The sequence below is a fragment of the Empidonax traillii genome, unplaced genomic scaffold (genome assembly GCF_003031625.1).
Source record: "Empidonax traillii isolate 1590-97213 ecotype Southwest subspecies unplaced genomic scaffold, ASM303162v1 scaffold915:size242376, whole genome shotgun sequence".
Lineage (NCBI taxonomy): Eukaryota > Metazoa > Chordata > Aves > Passeriformes > Tyrannidae > Empidonax > Empidonax traillii.
The window spans coordinates 106541-129908 of NW_020956108.1; the positions used below are offsets into that span (position 1 = coordinate 106541).

Consider the following 23368-nt stretch of genomic DNA (forward strand, 5'->3'; position numbering starts at 1 on the left):
ATGGGGCTGCCTCACAAGATGGGCTTTCTTCTGTGGAGGGCCTAATTTTGTAAATTGGATGATTGGTAAATGTAAAAACAAACCGTTGTAATTGGACAGGGGAGAAGAACACATGACACTTGAAAACACTGCTCTTGCTGTGTGTGTTTGAGCTGAATAATTTATCAGTGAAGTAGATTGCGAAATAAGGGGAGGAAAACTCAGACTTGCATAAAGAGGGAAGACTGACAAAATCCTAGAGTGAAATTCTGGAATTCCTTCGAAGGGTTGTAAAGAAGACAACTGTACTTTGAGACTACATCTCTGGTAAACTTAGAATAGAATTTTGAGCTGAAGTGCCTTTTTCTTGCCTCTTCTTTCAACACTGGGCAGAGAAATGCACAAGTGGATTACCTTAGATTTGATGTTATGGTGGAACAAATTAGTTTAACTTCCTTCCTGCTAGTTTACTGGAGATGGTTGTTACTAGAGATTGCCAGTGTTAAAGATGGAAAACTGCGTAATCCTTGCCATTGCACATGCTTTCCACGTGTAATTTTTTTTTTTAAATGTTGTTTATTTTCAGAATGGAGTTTTGGTAAAAGTGACAGAGACTTGTCCACCTTTGAACTGCTCAGAAGATGATCACGTTCTTCCAGAGAACCAGTGTTGCAGTGTTTGTAGAGGTAAGCCAGAGTCTGGGCATGCTTGGAAGGAATTTAAGCTGCTGATTCAACAGGGGGAATAATTCCTTTTTAATGAGATATTAAGTGATATGAGATGTAAGCCTGAGTCTAAAACCAGTCTATGATATTCCTTTGGTTAGAAGACTTAGCAGATACAAAGCTGCAATTGCTCTGAGTTAGAGAGGGAGGAAGGAGAGAAGGAAGAGTTGGGGGAGAAAGGGCATGGTATCTCTCAAGAATTCCCATTTCAGGGATGCTATGTTTGAAAAAGAAATATGTGTTGTTGGTTAAACTTGCAACTGCAGTAAATGTACATAAGTTTGGAAATGTGGTTTTTTTTAAGCTCTTTATTTTAAAATCACAAAAAAAGGGTTAGGATTCCAGTTTGGTGGATATCAGGAGGTTGATCTGAGCACTCTCAGGACTAACTTATGAGTTGGGCTGGACAATAAAATAATGCAAATACAAAATCAAAATTAAAAACTTTAACTTATTGCTCAGAACCCCGTTTTTCCTCCTTCCAATGGGGATGCTGTTCCTCTTGCTGGTTCCCTTTCAGCCCTGTGAGTCCTGATTGTTTGCTGGACCAGACTGAACAAGCCACAGCTAAAACCTTAGTTGAGGAAATCCCCTTAAATGAGGAAAATGCAGGTATCACAAGGCTAGGGAAAGCTGGACAAGCTTTCTTTCTTAAAAGGTGTTCTAATCAGTGATTTGTGGGGTTGATTAATCATTCCCTGTGTGTGTCTGTACTGTACCTCTGCTCCTCATCTCTCCCAGATCAGCATTAGACACTTCCAGGCTTAGCTGGCTATTGAGGATCCCTGGAATACTTGTCTTGCCTGCCTATAAATTCCTCCAGTGCCATTCACCAGATGCTGGTGAAGGGGCTCTGAATCTCTCCTTTTGGCAGTAAATATTGATTAATCAGTGTGCATAGTTAAATATTTACTGAGACCTTGAACTTAGAGAAACACATGCATGTGGTTTCAGGGACCAGCATGTCTGACACTGGGTTATGGTCTAATATACACATTAATTTTTTAAAGCAGTTTCTAGAAACATCTGTAACTATTTAAGCAAGCAGTAAATGTTGCTTCTCTGTCCCTCAGAGGGCTTGATGTCTTAATGATACTTCTTAACAGATGGCCCAGTTTGATGTAGTGCAGTACTGAAAAAATTGTATTCATTACTTTAAAGCATTACAAATCTGAGAGCTTCAAAGTTGATGAAAGATAAGTTCTGTAATTATTCAGTTCCGTAATATTGTTACTGATAGGTACTCTTTTTAGAAATTCATCCCCAAACTGGCCTCATTATTTAAAATATAGCATGAATATATATATATATGGATGTGATCATCTCTAGAAGCAAAGGGAGGAATTGTACTTTCCCTTCCTGTGAATTCTGGCACATGGTGCTTTCAGTTTGATACATTAAACTTCCACTTCACTTCTGCTTTAGCTGACTGCTGAAACAGTACCACCTCCTTTTGTGTTTCATCTTTGCTCTTTAAAATTCTTTTGAAAACGATGCCTAAAGATATGATTAGTTTTGTCAACTTTACAAAGGCATAAATTGAATTTAGCACTCCTAAGTTGCTTTTTATATCTTGCAGCAGAATATATGCTGCTTGACACCTTTGCTTCAGTTGCATGCAAACTAAAGTAGTGACATATAATTTTATCATATGTGGATTGCTGTTGTTAAAAATGGATATTTATGAAGAATTCCATATTTGGTATGAGTTTTATCAAGCAAACAGGTACCCTCTGATGTGGCAAGCAGGACATAGTTTCTGGTCCTCGCCTGTGCCAACATGTGCTTTAGTGGGAAAGGATAGAGTGCTTCTCTTGTTTGCAGAAGTGACATCTTTCAGAGCCTGTCTTTAGCTTTTATTGTCTAAGCCAAAATAATTAGGAAGAGGTATTGTAATAATTGTAGTCCTGAATAATCAGAATGTTTGTTGGAAGGCCACGTGGATCATCTGCACATCACGTGCAAATTTCACGTTTTAGAGCGAAATATAAATTTTGTGGTGGCAGAGAATTTGTTGCATTAGCCCTTAGCTAAGCCTTAATTTAGTCAACAGAATATTTAGTAAGCATTTACTGCCAATGTTGAATGAGAACAGTATTTCTGTGCATGTCAGTGACTGGTGGGTTCTGGGCCTTGTGTCAGGTTGTGCTGTCTTCAGTATATGTGGTTGTGGAAAATCATGTCCTCTACTCAATTTCATATTCTTTGGAATTATAGAATACAGTTCCTGAATTATAGAATACATTTCCTGAATTGGTCTGCAGCTTTTGCCTTTCTAGCTGCAGCAAAGGAATTTCCATTTAGTTAACAGAAAGAAAAAAACACAGAGAAACACAAAAAATCCGTGGTGCTGTGGTGTGAGACTGTACCTTCTCCAGGGATCTCTGTAGTATCTACCACAAAAACAGCTAAGTGCCTAAAATAAAATAGGGTGTGGAAGGTAAAAACGAAATCTGTGGTGTTTATGGAGATGGGAATTGTCAGTGAGCAGAGTTGAATCCTGTAATACAGGTAGCTGGTGAGCTAGTTGTCATTGTTTGTAAATGGTAAGAGAAGCAGACAGCAAATAATGCCTATTCTCACAGCTTTGCCACAGGAGTTTATGGGATAGCAAAAGCTAATAATGTGTTGCTAAAAACCAATCTCCAGCTTTCAGTAAGGTGATTGTGTGAGGCGTACAGCGAGGTGAGCGTAGGACGGAAGAACTCAACTCCGCGTCACAGTGACAGTTCATTTTTGTGATTTGATTGTACCTGAATGCAAAAATGGGCCTCACTAGATCATATTATGTAGAGTATACCTAGTTTCCCCCTTTACCTGTGTGCTTTAATGTAAATGTCTGCTTAAACTATGTGGGCTGCTTGATACATTTCGGCAGGACCATGTGGTGTTATTAACCTGTCTTTTAGGCTTAGAGAAATTTTAGTTAATTTTCAAGTTTTACAAAGAATCATGGTGTCATAAAATGCATTTTTTACTACTTTTTGGAGAATCACTCATTTTTCTTACAGCATGCCTGCTCCATTTTTTATAGCCCAGGGACAAATCTAATACAAAAAATAGTGTAGTAAAAGTGTTTTATTGTTCCCTGTAGCTGTTTTTCTCCTTGCCAAAGACAGTGTATAATTTTGAAAGAGTGGATTTTTGTTTTTCTCTTTTGAATGAGTGATTCAAATAAAATTTCATGAGAGAACTTTTATGTTGTTATGCTCACAATTTTAAATACACAAGAATAGCCTTAACAGCCCTTGCAGCTACAGACGAGCTCTTCTTAAAAGAAAGATTGTGATGATATAATGAAGTAGTGAGAGTGGTTTTGTTTCTAGTGAAAATAATTTTTATTCGCTGTCCTGCAGTATGATTGGGCTGATGGATTTAGATGCTGATGCTGGTTAGAAGGAAATGGAGAATCTTACTGATTTTATGTCAGGAAACAGCATTTAAATCTAAAAATGGGGCGTCAACCATCCTTATTTGTAGTTCTTTGTTTAGTTTTGAGGAGGTTTTTGTTCTTTCAGTTAGAGGGTGAGAAGGCTCTTCTGTTAGCATGTTTCTCATCTCTCCCTGTCTAGCTGTGAAACCAAGTTTTGATTCTTCAGAAATTGAATTTTTCCCATTTACTGCTGGGAGGTAGGAGTTATTTCAAGGCTTTAGATTTATTAAGATTTAATGGAGGTTGATAAATATGAATTAGTTTATTTCTAAACATAGTTGTAGCATTACTGAGGATTTAGAAGAGCTTTATATCTGAAAAAAAAAAAAAAAAAAGAGAAAGATATCTTTATAAGCTTGTTAGGCTGTGTAGCTACCATTATTCTCTTGCACACAAATAAGCACAGTGTAGTAAGTTCTGCATTCATACAGCAGCTTGAAAGGATTTATGAAGTTACTGTTTTATGTCAGACCACTGAGTTCTGGGACCACAATCTCTGAGGGTGTAAAAGCTCTCGTTCAAAGTGCTCCATTGCTCGTGACTCATTAAAAACAGATTCAGATCATGGAAAGGCATAATTGGTAATGCAAATTTTATGACTCTTCCCATGACTTCTCCCCCGGATTTACCTTATGTATTTATGTCCTAACTGGAGGGTTAAATCATAGGAGTAGTAAGGATTTTGAGGTCGAAATTACCTTGGACTTGCTGAGCATTGCTACTGCTCTTTAACAGAAGCATTATCCATGTTTTTTTTTAAGAAGCCTCTCCGTGTGAAACAGTGAAATGTGAATGGTGGCTTCTTGAACAGCAAGAGAACAGGGGTTTTACAGCTGTTGATGTGAACAGCAAAGGATGTTGCAAGAAGTACAGGAAACATTACAGGTGTTATAAGGAAACCCTCCGATGTAATGAGAGGCACGTGAGTGTTGCCCACAGAAAAAGCAGGAAGAGCTTTGGATCTCAGATGCATTGATTCCAGCCATAGTCTTGAAGGAATTCTTGCGTTCTACGATCAGTAGCTCAGCTAAATTAGCAAGCATGTTGGGTTTGTAAACGACCTGGGTGACAGCATGAAACAGCTTAGCATGCTGCTGTGCTAAGGCACCTTCTGGGAGCTGCAACTTGAAGATGCTGCTTGGCAAAACAGGCATGTCCCAAAATGGAATAAACGTTTAATTTCAGATAATCTGACTTGGGACCACTGAGCCCTAGCCAGTTGTGCAGTCCCTGATGCTGCAGAAGTGATTGTGTTATGTCTGCTAGTGTGTATCTGGGTCTTTTCCTTTTAATTCATACTTGCCTTGTCATCTGTGTTGGCCTGAAATTAGTTAAGAATATCTGAACTATTTAAGATTTTCTGTGGTTCGGTCAAATCCTCTCCAGTTGCCTGCTTTGCTCAGATGATGTGATGATTCCATTTTAAGCCATTTCTTTTATTTAGAGAGGAGCTGAATGTCTCAGATAAGACTTTGCTGAATATTCTGAATTAATTGTGATTGCAATGCATGCCCTCTGCTAGCTGCCACCAGGGCTGGCTGAAATTTAGAGATCCCACTGCAGTATCAACAGCTGGGTTTGGCATCGGTGCAGGTATCTTTAAGGAATCCTATAAATCCATTTCACACCAAAGAACTAATAAAAATCAGTTATTTGCCTCCCAAAACTCCTGGCTGGGGAGAATAGAGACCCATGTCTAAGAAATCCAAGAACCACACTTTCCTTGGTATGCTCCTCCTGGCTTTTATAAATGTGCATTTTCACTGCAAAAAGAAGTGCTTGGAAAAACCTCTGATCCAAGCAATGTTATGCTTTACTTTGCGTACTCTTCTGTACTGTTAAGTACATTTTTTTTATTATTTTTCCTCCTGTTTACCCTTAAAATACAGTTGTTTTATAAAAGCTTGGCAACATGCAGCGTTATAGCACCCTGCATGCTTTTAACTGGAATGACTTCCACTATCCACTTTCACAGGTATTGAACAAGCTTTCTGAGATGCTATGGAAAATTCAAGTGGAGACATTCTAGAAAGCTTATTTGAAAGCCAGGAAACAGTTTTTCACATGTCTTTTATAATAATAAATGCCGAGGCAGTCTAGAGGTTTAGTAGATGTTCTATCCTTGTGCATTTCCTAATGACAGGAGAAAAATCAAATGCCCTTTAGAGCCTTTAATTACTCCAGTTACAGCACTGGAGTGTTATTTTTTTTTTTTTCCTTCTGTCCTCTTTCAGCAGCCTCCAAGCTTGAAAACCTGAGTTTAGTTCTGAATGGAGACAGTTCATCTTTGAGGTGATAACAAGGGAGCAAAAGCAAAGCAGGTTTTTACAGAGAATTTTTGAAAAATATGGGGACAGCTCTAGTGATACAAAATGGTTGGCTGGGGTAGTTCATCTACTGAGACATTTCAGAGGTGGCCAGTAAACACTGAAGAATTCACAGGGCATGTGATATTGAAAACTAATCACTGGCTTGTGCTTGGGATGGAAGTTAACTCTGAGAAACCATTGCTTTGTCTGATTCTAAGTCTCAAATTTGCCATGAACTGATCATAAGGTAGAAGTGTTGACTCTTTGGGATAAAAAGAGCCTAGAAACAAAGATTGTTTTTGGTGCACAAAGTTGTAATTAGCGCTCTTGTAACTAAAACATGCTGAGAAAGGTGAAATATTTTTTTAGAGGTCTGGATGAGAGGGAAATAGAAATAAATATAAAAAAAAAATATCCTGAGAGTAACAATCCACACTGAATTAAAATGTGATATTTTTTAGTCCCTAGCTTAGCACACTGATAGGTTACAGAGGTTCTGACCCAATGATAATAAAATATAAAACTAATACTGTGTGTGAGTTCAAAGGAGAATTATTATGCTAAAGAAGCCAGGAACAGACTAGGATGTCATAGTCTTAGGGGAAACAGTGACAAAGAAAACGTTATAAAACTTGTTGTCTCTTGGATGTTATCTAGAATGCCAACAGAATAATAATCCTGCTTGGGGAGCATAAATTAGATGCTGAAAGGATAAGTTTGAGGAGATGGGTTCCAGTGTTCAGTTTCAATTATAGTTATAAAGGCAAAAATGAGAAGTCAAATCCTGTGATTGCATAAATGGCTAAAGGCAGTGTATTGGCAACCTATTTTACCAGAATAAAAAGTACCCAGGCTTGACAAGGCTGTATCTGGAATACTTGAGTGGTTTTTACCAGACTGTGAAATGAGTGAAGACTAGAAGGGAAATCTGAAGTTTTCATTAAGGGAATTGGTTCTTTTTCACAAGTTGGATTACAATGAAAGAACAAGCTTAACTGAGCACAGGGAAGATTCCTTGGTTGTTAATAAAATTAATTTGAAGTTCAAGTGTAGAGTTAGATGTTGACACTGAGAAAGTGTCCCCCTTGCTAACAAGCATTGACATTTTATTGGAAATTACCTCAAAACTCAGCATTAGATGATCAGACTCACAAACCTGGAGTGCACTGAAGTGACACAACCTGCATGTTAAATCAGCAGATGATTAAAGTCCGTGTTTAAAAACAAACAAAAATAGAATGTCAAAGCAAGGGAGGTGAACAAAGACCTTTAAGATTTAGATCTTAGAAGTCTAGGTCATGTTTTTCTTAGCTGTCTTTAGGGGCTGTTAGGAAAGTTTACAATCAGTAAACTAGAACTCTAAGTTTGCTCCTTTATGACCAGGCAGAACTGGCAGAGGCTGTTTTTGTATTCATATAAGCACAAGCTGGAATACAAGTAGGTGATGGTATGTCCGGGTTTCTTCTTTCCCTCCTTCCAGGAGAGAAAATCCAGACAAAATAGAAATTGCCAAAATGACTGCTTATATATCTCAGTCAAATAGAAATGGGCTCTTGGATATTAATAGAGAAAGCCCATAAAACATACACCAACTGAGGAAAAAAAAATTCTGTTGTCAAATTCTGTAAGTTATCTCTTAAAGTACTTCCAGTGGAGTACCTTTAAAGAGATAAAGTTGCAATTACTTTCACTTTAGACTTCAGCTGAGAAAGATGTTGACACGTCTTTGAGAAATATTGAAAATCAGAAAGAAAGAACTTCATCCAGTTGTGCCTTTAGAGAAGGAAGTGGCAAAGTTCATCCTATTTTTAGAAACGACTTTGTGTGGAATAAAAGAAACCGTTCACAGAGAAACTACCGAGAATTTTTTGTGGAGGAAAAAAGGAGAGATTAATAAAAAAAATCTCCTCTATAAAACATGATGCATGGAATAATTATAAACTGTAAAAACAACTCAGCTGGGTTTTGATGACAGAATTACAAGGCAGTCTCTGGGGTTGCTTTGACTACCGGTGCAGTTTTGTGCAGTGCCTCATTTGGGTCTATGTGTGGTTATGCATAATAAGAGAATTTCGAAGGATTTTTTTTTTCCTTTAATATTTCACTTTATTGTCTTTTTGGTGTACGTTAGTATTGCACTTTTTGACAATCAGGGGCTTATGCTACATGGGTTCAGTAGAACAGTAATGAGTTGTTGTTGTTTCCTGCTTTGGGGTTGTCTTTTCTCCTGACTTAAGGTAGTCATACAACTACCTTTTTGAACGAATGGTTTTACTGAGGATGAATGGATGGAGAAGCTCAAAAAGCCTAGGATTGTAGAGAATTTCTGGAATGTAGGATGATGAAGTTTTTGAGCGATACAGTCAACGCAAATATCCGAATATCTGAAATAAACACATTTTAATACCATATTGCATGTTCCTTGTATTTCAGGCCATAACTTCTGTGCAGAGGGGCACAGATGTGGTGAAAACTCAGAGTGCAAAAACTGGAACACAAAAGCTACTTGTGAATGCAAGAATGGTTATCTCTCTGTCCAAGGAGACTCCGCGTATTGTGAAGGTAAACAAAATATTCAGACCTGCCCCCTGAACAGCCTGTTCAGAAACATCATTTGAAATAAATTGCAGATGAATGAATTTCATTTCAAAGTTCAGTTTCGTGATGGTGAATATCACCAGGACCATTTCTGTGCTCATAAATAGAGATTGAAGATTACAAGTGGTGCTGGACCATCTGGATTATCAGTCTATGGGCATAATTCACGGTTGCAGTTGTGCCTTGGCACACCCTGGTCGTGCTGTCATGACAAGTTTTAAAAGTGCTGTTTTTCAGAGAATAGCACCTACCTTCTAAAATCCTTTTTTTTTTTTTTTTTTTTTTTTTTTTTGAGAGAACAAAGTCTTTATAAAATACATTAATTTAGGAAGTGGGAGTTCTTCAGGCATTTGTGGGGAAGGTAAGTGTGAAGGAGTACTGAGGCTGGAATATAAAAATGATGACCTGCAGTCCTTCCTGAAGTACTTCTGCGGGACAGGTACTTAACTGAAATGGTTTTCCTATGATACATAAGAGACCTATTTCTAAGAAAAGTGTAGCTGAGGTAGCTCTGTTCATGTGTTGTTCCATCACAGGAATGAATGCAATGGGGTATTATTCTCCTTTTGGTTTCTTAGTGTTTTCTAGAGCTTATTATTCACAGCTGTGATGCACTTATTAAAAAATAAGTTGATGATTCAGTATTTGCAATGTTCCTTCCTGCCTTTGCATTGTGGATTGTTTGTTTGTTTGTTTTAATATTTTAATACCCTTGTATGTCAGGCTGCATTATTTAATCTTTTGGCCATCATAGGAAGTTTCCAAACTGCTTTGTGAAAAATATTTCCCTACATCGTTTTTCCAATAGTACTGGTGATGGAAGGGAAATGACATTTTTGACAAGCTGTTAAAACACCCTAAGAATTGGAAGTCAGGATGGAAGAATAAAAAAAGACATGCGTGGACTGTGCTGAAATGATCCTGCATTCGTAAAAAGACTTTTTAGGGTATACAAGTGAACAGGATGGCTTTATATAGCAATTTATGAATGTGTTCGGTAAACTGCAGCTGTAAATCTTATGGTTTTTAGTCAGTTCTCTATGAACAAAACTTTGAATGGTCCTATATATGCACTTCCAGTGACTGGGAAAACAGTTCCCACGTGTGTTTTTAAAGGTAGGCAGCAGATATATTGTGTATATTGTTTTTTTGTACAAAAAAATGTGGGAACATCTGCTTTATGTGTACTACAAGGACTTCTCAGAGATCAGAAGGCTGTTTATCAGCTATGATACATAACACAGTATTAGCCCTTTTTTTTTTTTTCCTGTTTTAAATAACATCAGTGCTTAGTACTTTTATTTACTTCGTAGCAGACAGTCCCTTTTTTAATTCTGTGGGAAAAAAAAAAAAAAAAAACATCTTGACCTAAACAATTTCAGAGATATTGGCAGTACAGGATCGGTAGTGATGGTGAAAGAAGGAACTTTTTAAAGAAATTAGTAGGAATTACAGTGTACCTGGAAGGGCAAATCAAATCCCTGACTTCTGTGCGTGTGGATGAAACGTGAGGCAGAAGAACAAACACAGCTGCTTTGGCTGCCTGAGACCACGGGACAGATGAGTGTTGCTTTCTGCCTTTTATGAAATTATAAATGTGCTCGATGGAGTGCAGTTCTTGGGAGGTAATGCAGAGAAGAGAGGCCCTGGAGCAAGGGGGAGCTCCGGACTGACAAATTGATTAGCCAGGAGGTGACTCCTTTCAGCCCTGTGAAGACCTTCCCTTCACCCCTCAGAACAGCTTTCTGCAGAATTTCTCTCTCTGCCTCTCTAACCTCTTTGATCTAAAGGTTCAGTCTGCTGAGTAGGATCATTTCAGAGTTGGCTGTACTGTGATCTCAAATGCATGGTGAAGCTGGGACTTAAATAAATGAGGCCAAAGGCACATATTTTAAGGTACAGTTGTCAGGATGTTGATATGGTATAGGGGTGGGTTTTTACTTCTGCTGGTTTGGATTTCTGTGTGTTCTGTGTAAGAATCAAATACTCAAAACACCTGAAAAACAAGAAGAAAGGAAGGAAGGAAGGAAGATCTTGTGCTCAGTTGTAGTTTAGATTTGTCTTTGTCATTCCTAAGCCTTCAAACTTAAGACATGAAAGATTACTGTTTCCTTGGAGATGGCAATGTTAAACTATTTCATCCTCGTGATGTGTGCTGGGAAGTGGCACCTTAGTTTGGAGTGTTCCAGATCATTAACTTGGAGCTTTCCAGATTTCTCACCTCTTCCAGCATTTGAGGTACTTGTGCATGTGAATTCTGACTCAGAGTGGCCTGTGGTTTTACTGTTATTTCTACTTGCACTTATTCCCACAATTTTGTCCTGCTGGAGCTTAAAGCACGAATTTTGTTTTGTAAGGTCTCTGAAGTGTTGTGTTTGAGTCTGCTTTGATTTTTGAACAAGTATTTGTCTCTTTTTTTTAACATTCCATATTCACGTTAGCAGTACAATGGGGAAGAGAATTAAAAAGTTCCTGACTTTTATCAGAGAATTGACATCAGCGTATTTGTAAAATAAATAATAAAAACGTGAGAGGCTTTTGCTATTCTTTCTCAGCAACTACATTTCAGGTAGTTAGCAGACAGAAGTTTCTGAAAGCAAGCGAGTAAATGAAGCTTGCAATGAATGGAGGAGATAAATGGAGATTCTCCATGTTCTTCTGTAAAAGCAATGTATTTTACTTAAAAGTTGGATTTTTTTGACACTGGACTCCTTTTTTTTTGCCTATATGAGAGATAATTAGAGCATTCATCTTTTGAAGAGAGATTTATAAATTTTTTTTTTTTAATTAATCATGTTGCCCTGAGGTTTAGCTACGGCTGTGGATACTTAGGCACCAGTGTTGAGCCAGTGTCCCTTTATCTCTGTCACATGTGCCTGGATGAATTCTGGGCGCTGTGCAAGTCCAAGGTCTGCAGGACTCAAACACTCGAGTCGTCTGTGCCCACTTGCAGCTGTGACTTCTTAGGGCATGACATCTGGGCTCCTGTGTTGAGCCCTGAAATTTGCACCTGTGAGTGTTGCTTACACGTGGGGCAGCAGCTCGTGGCAAAACCAGGATGAAAATGGGGAATTAATTTGAGTCTTGCCTTGTGTTGACCCTTCCAGATGAGTTATGTGAGGTGTACAGCAGACCTGCAAATGCTTATAGACAGGACTTCCCCAAAGCTGAAAAGCTCTGCAGTTTGTGACTGCTTTGCAAATACTAACGGGACAGTCTGAACACGGCAAACTGAGAAGCAGGAAAGTGTCAGCAAATAGAGAGTCTGAAGCTCAGAGATGATGAGCTAAGGAAAATCAAACCAGCTGAAAGCCAGGCTTGTTGCTAGCAAGCATGCTGATCCTCACTTCTTAGGTGCTAACAAGAAAAGAGCCATCTCTTCTGAAAAGGATTCAGTGATTTTCTATATTTTGCGGTAAAGAGCAAAAGAATATTCCTGTGCCACGTTTCAGCTCTTCATTTCTTATGACGTTGTTAGCTTGAAACATTAACAGCCCCTTTATGCCTGCAAAGTTGTTATGTTGGTACAAAAGTGATTTTTATCTAGTTGCTGTTGAGCTCTGACCCGTTGTGAGAACTGTTACAACCTGAAGAGGGATGAATATCACAGTTAGGACAAATTCGTGCCTCTTCTCAGCACCAGGAGTGCCTGGAACAAGAAAATCAGTGTTAACCTTCCGTCCTTCACGCACACGTAATTATGCTCCCAAGAAGCCTCTGGTAAAAGGGGTACAGTGGCACACCACAAGATGTCTTGTCATGTTGTGCAGTGTGGGGTTAACCAGTGTCACCAGTGAATGGTGCTGGGATAGCAGGATTTAAGATTTAAAGAAGATTCTTTCTATAACGATGGAAATCTATCATTTCTGTTATAGATTCTTTCTATTACAAGAGAGAATCCACTGACTGAAGTGGACCTACAAGATGAATATTTTCATTTTATGATGATATGGTAGAATGTTCTTTCCCTGTATCCTCTCTAGGATATTTCTGAAAACCCAGTCTATTTCTGTACTTGATAGAATGCTCTAGAAGCACTTGTGACTTTCATTCAGAAGGAACATAACCAAGTCACTCTTTCCCTTCTCTGCTCCAAGGATGTTATCATAATCTGTTGTTCATAGATTATTGCTCATTTGAGGGAAAAAAGTCACATAAGCTGTAAAATACTACCCAAATTCAGAAAATCTGCAAACTGCCCACCTGATGTGCCAGCCCACTGTGCAGTCATCTCCTGTAGGCACCCAGTCTCCCTTCTACATGTGGCACTGGAAGGCAGACCAGATAAAGCTTTTTATCTCACTTACTTGGCAGTGAAATTCAAAGGCCACTGCTTTTTTTATTTTTATTTTTATTTTTTAATTAATTTTTTTTTCTAAATATTTTGATTTAGAGTTCTGAAAGGCAGTTGCCTCGATATTCTTATAAAGCAAGAGATACCATTCCTACTTATCTTTGGTTTGTACAACAATATAATTTCCCAGCACAGGAGTGTTGGCTCACTCTTGCACAAGGCTATCAAGCTCTCAGTGTGACAGATCATTTACTTGGAATCTCAGGATTTTGCTGCTACTTTAAGAATAAAACAATGTTTCATTTCCTTGTGATCTGTAAGTATGTTCCACACACACACACACTGGTCTTTATTGCTTTCAGTATCTTTTCCTTTGAACTTGTTGTCAGATGTAGTCAGGAAATCCTTTACAGAAATATAGATACATAAATATATTGAAAAAAAATGTGTTCTGAACGTACAGTAGTGTAGGTTTGGTCAGAAAATGTTTGTTTTCTGAAAGTCACATAGAAAGAAAATAATTGCGACAAACAGAGGAGGAAAGTTGGAGTTTTTTCCATTGTTGGAGAAATTGGGAAAAATTAACCTTTTCAGATTAGTGATTTAGTTCCAAGTGTAAAGACATCAGTATCAGCATGCTTTAATGGGAAAAAAAAAAAAAAAAAAAAACAACCACAACAGCAACAACCATAAAAGCCCAGAAACACCAAAACAAATAACTGAAAATAGAAGTTTACTTCTGTTGAAAAACATAGAGGAACAAAAAAGTCTTCCATCATGGAGTGTGGCTTCTGTTGTGGTTCTGAAGATGAGAGAGCTCCATAAAGCTCGCCTCTGATATTTCATCCTTTGACTCATCACATCCTGTACATAAATAACTGTTTGGCGGCAGGACTTTTCACGAGCCATTTGAACTGAAAAGGAATAAACCCAGCCCTGCGTTGGGCCCTCAGAGTACAAGTCTGCTGGCAATCCACTGAATTTCTGCAGCTGGTGTTTTTCTTGCTCTATAAAATAAGGTGAATTTTGTTGAGTTTCCCCCACACACCTCCTCTGCAGTGATTTCATTGCAGCTGTTCTAATTTCACCGCCTCGTGGCCTGGGAGGTGACATTAACATTCTGTGGTACCACATAAACCTCCTGCGTGGCAGTGATGGACGACTGTGGGTTTGGATGGTGTCCACTGGCTTGACTTCTGGGTCAGCTTTTAATGATGATCCTTCTGTCTGTGGTACTCTCAAAAAATCCTGCATCACGAGAGGGTCTGTTTGCTGCAGAAGTTATTGACTGTGTGCTGTAAGAGACTCGTGTTCTGTGCTGATGTGTGTACATCATATATACACGAGCTGTACAGACTGGATGCTTTGGGTAATTTTGTGAAGTTAAGGGGATGGGACAAATGTTGGTGGTAAATGCACTGAATTTTTTTTTTCTCTCTCAACTGAAACCATAAAAAGGAGGAGGGCAGGAGAAGAATCTAAAAATGTTATGGCCAAGATCATCATCACTGCCTTGATGGCTGTTCAGCTGAAACATTAAGTCCTCACATGGAGGCTTTCAGAACAAAACCCCACACCACCCCCCTATGCCTAAAACCCCAGACAACCCCTTCACCCCTGCCTTTTATAAACATATGACTTGATGCCGGGTTGCTTTTTTAAAAGTTCACATTCTTTGAAAGACACTTGTTAACCTACTTTTTAAAACTTTAATTACTTGACAGTGTCAAACTTGAACTTCTTCTGTGCATATAATCCTATTTATCAGAGAAAGTGCCTTCTCTTGGGGGTATAATACAAAAAATAAATTTATCTTGCCCACTGTTTTCATAAAGAAAGACTTTTTATTAAAAATGATATTCTTAACAATTGCATGAACTCAAATTCATCTTCTATAGCATCATCATCAGAAGGCAGGCACTTGTCAGTCAAGTGGGTATATAATAAATGACTTCAATAAATGAGGCTTCAGATTCCTTGTGCTGTGAGCTGCTCTTGGAGGAAACTGAGTTAAAAACAAAATAGACCTTTCCTCTGCCAAGTGAATGCATAAGATCAAAGGCAGAGATGATGTTCTTGCCAGTGGACAGAAAGATTTCAGGGAAAATATTAAAATTTCTATACAAAGAAGATTCAAGAGTTTGTTGGAAGATGAATTTTGTGCCTTATATGGTGCTAGAGATATTATTTCTGTTATCAAAATTGCTTTTATATTTACAAGTTAATTAGTTTAAATTCATATTCCAAATACAGAACCCTGGAAAGTGGAATTATCTGCCATCCCCTGGAGTAACCTTAGTTCTTTTGGTGTAATGTCATGCTGAGATTTATATGAAAATAAATTCTAATTTCTAATAAGGTAACCATATGTTTTGGAGTTGCTGTAATGAAGTGCCATAAATAATTATGGCTCCTAAGGAATTCAACCTTGCAACTGTCAGTTCTTACGTTAGCAACTTGCATTTGAACAAATTACAATCATTGCCATTCAAGGAAACAAACAAACAAAAAAAAAGGCATCTTCACCCCTTCAGAATGGCAATGAAGATCCTGCTCTGAGGGTTGTTGAGGTTTTTGTTCATGTGGAGGGGTGGGCGATGCTGCATCCCCACATCAACACATGCTCTTACGTGCGTTCTTCTGAACTGCATGGCATGCAATTTGATAGGTGGGTTAATGAAAAGCCCAGTGCCGTGTTGCTGGCTACTAATTGCAGTAGAACCTGACTTAAAAGCTGACTAATAAGTCAGGAGAAAAGAAAAAGGTGTTGCGTGTTCCTTCTGGGCCAGAGTAATTATCCTTACGCTGTAACGACCCTTTGTCGTGTGCAATGGGAGCTTCAGAAAAAGTTTATTAGAGAGCCCTCCTGTTGAGTCATGAGGTGCAGAAAGGACCCCCTTGCCTTCTAAACTCTTTTTCAGAGAGGAGTCCAGGGGCAGCCCCCGAAAGGGAGAAGTTCATGCAGTAAATGGTGATGTGTCTGTGCTACACCTTGTCAGCAGAAAGAGCTCTTGCTGATCTTCAGTCATTAAGCCCTTGTATCCGATCCTGATATTTCCAAAATTCTTTTTTTCTGATTAGGACATGGTATAGCTCATGCCACAGTTGTGCTGGCATCAGTGAAAAGGAAAAATGTGAGAGAGTTTTTGGTGGAACTGCGGCGGTTTGTATCAGATCAGTGTTTGTTGCATCAAACGTTTGGCAGCAAAGGAAAGAAAAAAATCAGAGTTGTTCTTCCAGTGGTCAGTCAGAAGTCTGCTTGTGCTTGAGCTGAACTGAAAAATACTGAGAAGTGTTTGCATGTAATGAGGAGGTTTGGCTTGGACTTGGAGGGAAGCCACTTACCAGTACTTTTATACAAGTTCCAAAAGATTGTGCGTGCATCTCTTAAGTCTTAGAGGTTGAGGTGCTGAAGTTTTGTCTTTTTAAAAACCTGAAGCATAACTAGAATAGTTAAAAAATGATATGTGTGTGTGTCTGTCTGTTTGTGTGATGGATGTGTTTGTTTATGCATATATGCAAAATGGAGCTTTCCCGTTGCAGCACAACAACCTTTACTTACCCAGGATCCGGCAGAAAAGCAACTTTCTCATGGGCCTGTGGAGCTCAGAAGGGGGTTAGTGCAGAGAACCTCCAGTAAACTTCCAACCTAAATTCTTCCTGTGGTTCTGGCATCTCTTGTCCTGTGCTGTGTACTGTGTCAAGAGCACTGGAGGGACCCTGGATGCTGTTGGCCCTCTGTGGTCGCCTTTCACAGTGCTTGGTTATGCAGAGAGGGAAATTACTTTGCACAGCGTGGAAATGAGAGAGAGAATTACGTCTTTTAAATGCTGGTGCTTGCAAACATCTTTCCAGCTGCTGGGAAGAAAAGTGGTTTGCAGTTTGGATGCTCAGCCTGTCTCTCCGTTGCTCTCAAAGAATGATTTGGGGGCATGGAGTCCCTTTTCCAAATAGAAGATCTCACGGCCAGTTTATAGGTAATATGTTGATTTGGGCTTGATTTTGACTGAGTAAAAACGAGTGTTCTAAATGGTGCTCTCTAGCTGCTTCAAGGTGTGTGCTGGCAATGGTAGAACCAATTTTGAGGCTGTCTAAATGTTATGTGTAAGGGTGGCATGGGCGGGTCAGAGGAGGGAAGCTCGTGCACTTGTCCTACATCAAGAGCTGTTACGGACCGAAATGAACACCCCCCTCAATTTTGTAAACACAGGGAAAAAACCTGATTTGCAAAAGAACCCTTATGAAGGACTTGGAGGACTCAGATCTCAACCTTAGAGAGCATAGAGACCTGATGAGGATGAAGTGAAGAAAGCGCAGAAACTCATTTTGTTCAGGTTTGTGTGAAGATGTCAGGGGTCCCGGGGGAAAAAAATAGCTTTAAACTCCTCAGGAGCTGTTCTCATTGCTGTGGCCTCTCAAAGAATCTTTCTTTTTTTTTTTTTTTTTTTTTAAATGCTTTTAAGCAGTTTCAGCTGCTTCAGTGCAAGTTGTCTGAGGCTCCTCTGGTGCTTCTTGAGCAGGTGCTGAGCTGTAAGTGGGCAGTGACCCTGTGGACCATGGTGGTACTTTGCCTGGCTCTGAAGGCACAGGACATCTTGCAGATACTCTGTGTTGACCAGCTTGATTAATCTTAAAGGATTTGCTCTACCTAACGTTGGCTGTGAAAGAAAACTGAGAAAAGGGCAACAAACCAAACCACCTCTCCATTCTCCCTATAACTGTTAATTTTCTTTTTTTTCTGAAACCACTGCATGAAATTAAGTTTTTTATCCTTCAGTACAAAAAAAAACCCCACCTCCAAACAACAAAGAAAACACTGAAACTAAATGGAAAATATAATTTGGCTTGTCATAAAAATATTTTAAAAAATTATTTTTAATGGAAAATGTGTTTTGCCTGTGGTAATAGCATAGCTGGAGGCTGCTCCAGTAAATATTATCTATTGTCTTTTCCCTTATATGAATATATTTTGTTTCCAGTAGATGGAAAAGCGAAATTGCTTCTAAAAGTACAGAAGTCTCTAAAGCCATGACAAATGCCAGTTTATACCAGCATGTTTTTTCCCTACAAGATTTAGTAAGTGACTTACTGATACAGTTCTTGGTATTCAAAGTTAATGTGCATGTGAAAAACAAAGCAGAGAAGTTAAGAAATTATCAGAAAAGACACTATTGCTTAACCCCAGGCTTTGCTGTGTGGTTTGCTCTCTACTTTTCCTTTACAATTTCAAAATGTGTATTTTGCATCCTTTTCCAGCATTTCTCCTTATGGCTTCCGCTCAGATTAATTTGAAATTGGGTCGTATGCTGATGGTACAGGCTATGCCTGTATGGACTGCAATCTATTCTGAATTTATTAAAAGACATTGAGCTTTTGACGTTATCCAGATGTAGCAGGGTTACACTGGTATATAACAATTTTAGTGTACTTAGACAAATTTAGACAACAAATTTAATATATATAGACATATTTCTTTTATATGTTTGTATCAAGTTTTATTTTCAAATAAAAATTCAGTTCCTTGTGGGTTTTTTTTCAATGCAATTCATTTATGGAAACACATTTATAGTTTTATTTAAGCAAAGGGATAACATAGTAATTATTTATTGTGTTGCATGAGGAACCACATTTGAACTGAAACTAAAAATAAGACTGCTTTTTTTTTCAATTGCATTGTTTTATCAAGAAGAGGAAGCTCCACCTGGGCCTTCTTCATATATGTAGGATATGCCCATTTACTGGTGTATGTCTGTGCAGGTTTCTCTTGATAAGGAACAGCACAATAATGCCACTAAAAAAGCTGAAATAAGTGTAGGAAGGTAATCAAAGTGCTTACATAGCAAGAAATAAGTTTTTTTTTCCCCAATTTTATTTACTAAATGTTATTGACAGCAAAGGAAAGACATTCTATAAAATATTCATGTCCATATTTAATTTTTAGAAAGAGAATTCCTCTTACTCTGAAAAATTTTTGACAGACAAATCGATTTCATTTAGGTAGGTAGCTGCCTCTGAAAAAATCTTTCAAATAGTGGGTTTTTTTTTCCTAATACATGTACTTCCATTTAATAATCTCCTTCTTTGTACCTGAATCTTTTTCAAGGTTGGAGAAAAGAGTTATAAAAAAAGTTGGAGGGAAACTTTGATTCAAGTAATGGAAATTAGTGCAAAGATATGTACAGCATCTACAAGGGTAACTCTTATAGTGGTGTTAGTTTCCTATTGATTTGCTGACTCTCACAGTATTTTTAATGTTCATTTCTTTTCCAAAAAAATACCTTCCCATTTTTCCAGTTCTTCACATCTAAAGAGTAAATTTCAAAATACCCCTTGGGTGTTCTAGAGATTTTTCCACTGTCTGTACTTAAAATTTTCTTTTTTTTTTTTTTTTTTTCTTTTCATTTCTAAATTAGACATCTCACTTTTGCTCCCTGCTGTGGATAGTTTCTGATTAATTGCATTTTATGAACCCATTTTTTTTTTAATTGGCTGTGTTGAAGATGTTTGCTGTGTTTATGTCTCGTCCTGAACTCACTCACTCAAGCTGTATATGCCTCATATACCTGAGGTGATAACATGTCCCTGTAGGGATCACTCATATAACATGTCCCTGTAGGGATCACTGTGTTTAACAGCAGAAAATTATTTTCTGTCCACTTACAGGCTTAAGAGAGTGCTTGAAAATTATTAGGATTAAATTGGCAACGCACCCCCCCCTTTCTGTCTCTTGTCTTTCCTTAGGATTGTTTACCTCTCAGCTTCATTTTATTATTTTGTTTCCCCTAATCCTATGACTCATATTTTCCCTTCTAGCTTTCACCAGAGAATGTGTCTGCACTTATTGGCAGCTATTAGTGCAGAGATAATTAGACGAACACACGGCAGCATCTTCAGGCATGAACGTGAGTGAGTGGTAGCTCCGAGACGTGCTGTGTTTGGCAAAAAAAAAAAAGAAAAAAAAAATAGGGAGAACATCTAATTTGCAAAGAGTTTGCACTGGAAAATTCCTGGTTGCCTGGGGGCTGTCTGTAGGCATGGGCAAAGCCAGGCAGTTTCCTGGGACACCGCAGGCGGGTTGGCCACGTGCTTGCTCTGCTTTCCGTGTGCCGGAGCCCAAGACACAACACTCAGAGGTGCTCCTGCTGCCCGGGGGAGAGACTGTAAACTGAGACTTATCATCCTGGTGGATGTTCAAGAAATAGCTGTTGCCATTCCCACTTTCTCTGTTCCCTCAGCAGCAGATCACTCAGGTTTTTATTTCCTAACTTTTGAGTCCCCCCCCTCTCCCCAAGGCAGCAAAACAGAGTTTTGTGCAGGGTGGATTCAGTGCCATCTGTTGTTAGTTGGCTTTCGTGGAGATGCCATGGCAGCCGGAGTTTGTTGCTGATGCATTCCCATTTCCAGGAGTAGGAATGATGCTGGTTATTTTCTCTCCACAAAGCTGTTCCTTACCACTAGGATGTGGGCATTGTTTTCCGCTGTGAGTTTCTTAGGCAAGAGGGATTTTGCGGTGCTTACACGGACTTGTGTTGTCGCTTAACTGACAAAATGGAAAATCAGGCAAGCGTGTGGGGAGGTAAAGACCATTGCTGGATATTACAATCTGTGTGACCAACAATTAGGCTGATTCAGACTCAAGACACTACTAGTCCTGGAGATGGCAGGTTCATGCACCTCAGTTATTTTTCAGTTGAGCACTCTGTTTCCCCGGAATTTTATGTCTGTTTAAGAACCACTCTGTTGGTCCTGAAACATTTCCTCCATTTGCTTGGGCACAAGTGACATTAACCTTTGAAGGTCAGGCCTCCTGCTCTGTTCTGGAGCTTGTTTTAACCCATTACCCCTTCGGTGACTCTATTTGCTTTTCGGCTTTCAGTCTAGTTAGCCGAATCAGTGCTGTTGTGAAAAGGTCAGTGGCAATCTGAAGCGCATTCAGTTTGTGCAAGGCACAATTTCCAGTCGTTCTTTTCTATGAGAATCAATTCAGAGCCTGGCACTGCCACTGTGTGTGGTTTTCATCCAGTAGCTTTTTCTGTACAAAGCAATAACATCAAATTTGTCTAAAAGATGACCTGCCTTTGAAGCTGGTGCTCAACAGCACTGAAGCTGCAGTGCCCCAACATCCTTTTTTCAGTGATTAACACCTTGCTAATTCTACATAAAAGGCTACCAAAAAAAAAAAAAAAAAAAAAAAAGGAGTGTTCTAAAGGTGTACAGCTCTTTCCCATACACTGTTTTGGTTGTCAGGGGTACTTGGGTTTGTGTTTTGGGTACACCAGGAAATTGTCAACTCAGTCTGAGAGCTAAAAAATTGTGTCAGTTTTTTTTCTTGGTTAGTATTGGCATTATTGGATATTCAATAATGTGCAACAGATGATGAATGTGGAGGCAAACCGAGCCATCCTCTCTCATTAGACGTTTGGAAACAAATGAATTTTGGTTTCAGATGACTAGAGTTCTTTCTTTCTTCTATAACACAATATAAATACCTGCAGGTGGGTTACATCTATTTTGCAATTCACATAAATCTTGAAATGAATTAATGAGGAACATGGAGAAGAGGACAGATCTTGGACAGGGAATCTAATCAATGTGAATTCCCCTGAGCTATATCTGTTTTGTGCTAGGTTCCCATTGATTTTGTAAACATTTTAGTGTTAGCCATAATCCCCTTTGAATATAAATCATTCCCCAGTATTTTCTCCTGTATTTTAATTAATTCTGAACGGACTGACTTGAGAACTCTTCCTTCAGTCTTATTATTAAACCAGAGAAATTCTCCCTTGTTTTCCTCACAGCCTTAATCTGACCCCTGTGAAATCAGTAGGCATTTAGAATTCTTGAGGATTGGTGAAGCTGAGAAAAAACCTGAGACAGCCAAAAAGTGTCTAAGTTAGAAACTGCAAGAAAATCAGAAATCTTGAGGGAAACGCAACCAGTTTTGTAGTACATTATTTTATTTATTTTAATCTGTATGAGTTCCTGTTAGATTTGGTAACGCCCTTCCCTTCAGAAGAGAAAGGAGGCTGAGATGGTCCTTCTGAGGCTGGAGAGTTGGGACAGGGGCATTATACCCTCATTTTGATTTAAGGATACAGGGGTCATGAGCTGTCTGTCCCCTTTTAAAAACTGAATAAGTTGAAAAGAAAAATTGAATCTATAACCTGGTTGATTGGTACAATTTCTGTGACTTCAGTCTTGGAAAAGAATATTACTTAAATTGAAGAGATGATAGTGAAATGATTTTGTTGTGACGTAAAAAGTATCCTACGAGTGGCATAAAAGCTGGCACTCTTATTCCTTGCAAAAATACGTGTGTAGCAGGAGGAGGTATTTTGGATTGTAGATTGAAAGACTGTGGGAAGATTGAAAGACTCAGGGGATAACTGAGTTAGGGCTCTTTTAGGTGCAGCAGCATCAGACACTAATCCTTGATATTCCTGGTTGAGGCGGGGGAGGAATTTTTTTTGACATTGTCAGTTGTGTGTCTAATCACAGGTTGGTTTTATGTCGTGGAGCAGATGAGTTTTTTACTTGATTATGTGATGCAAAAAGAAAGAAAAAAAAAAAGCTTTGCTTCTTGAAAAGAATTGAGAGTGTACTTTTGCTACAGTTGTTTAACCAACAGCAGGACTGAACTACTGTGTAATGTTCTGCTGAATCGCAGGAGAAATATCATAGTTTGGTAGGCATATAGACAGGAAATAGCCTGTTCATTTTATATAGATATATATAACTAATATATATATATATTAACTTCAATTAATGTGGTTGTGGTGCACACCTAAAGTTCCAGTGTTTTGGTTTTCCTAGTTTTATAGTTAGCCTTCTTTTAGAGATGTCATTGCAGTTTTAGGGTGCCTCTGTAGTCTTGGGAGATTTTCTTCCTCATGATTAGATGTATCAGTAAGGGTGGGTATATATGCCTATAACTGGTTTTATTTCTACAGTGTCTAGGACATATATTTTTGGACACAGGCTGTCACTGTAATAGGTGTTATTCAGAGGTATGATTAATTTTTTTTTTTTT

At 38.6% G+C, this 23368-nt stretch overlaps 1 protein-coding gene across 1 annotated transcript in view; it reads left to right on the top strand.

Moving 5' to 3' along the window:
* Positions 1–23368, top strand: part of NELL1 (neural EGFL like 1) — a 206520-nt gene that overhangs the window by 74461 nt on the left and 108691 nt on the right. The window contains exons 11-12 of the mRNA XM_027902849.1: positions 566–665; positions 8880–9008. Coding sequence (XP_027758650.1) covers positions 566–665; positions 8880–9008 — 229 coding nt within the window. The remainder of the gene's footprint in view (positions 1–565; positions 666–8879; positions 9009–23368) is intronic.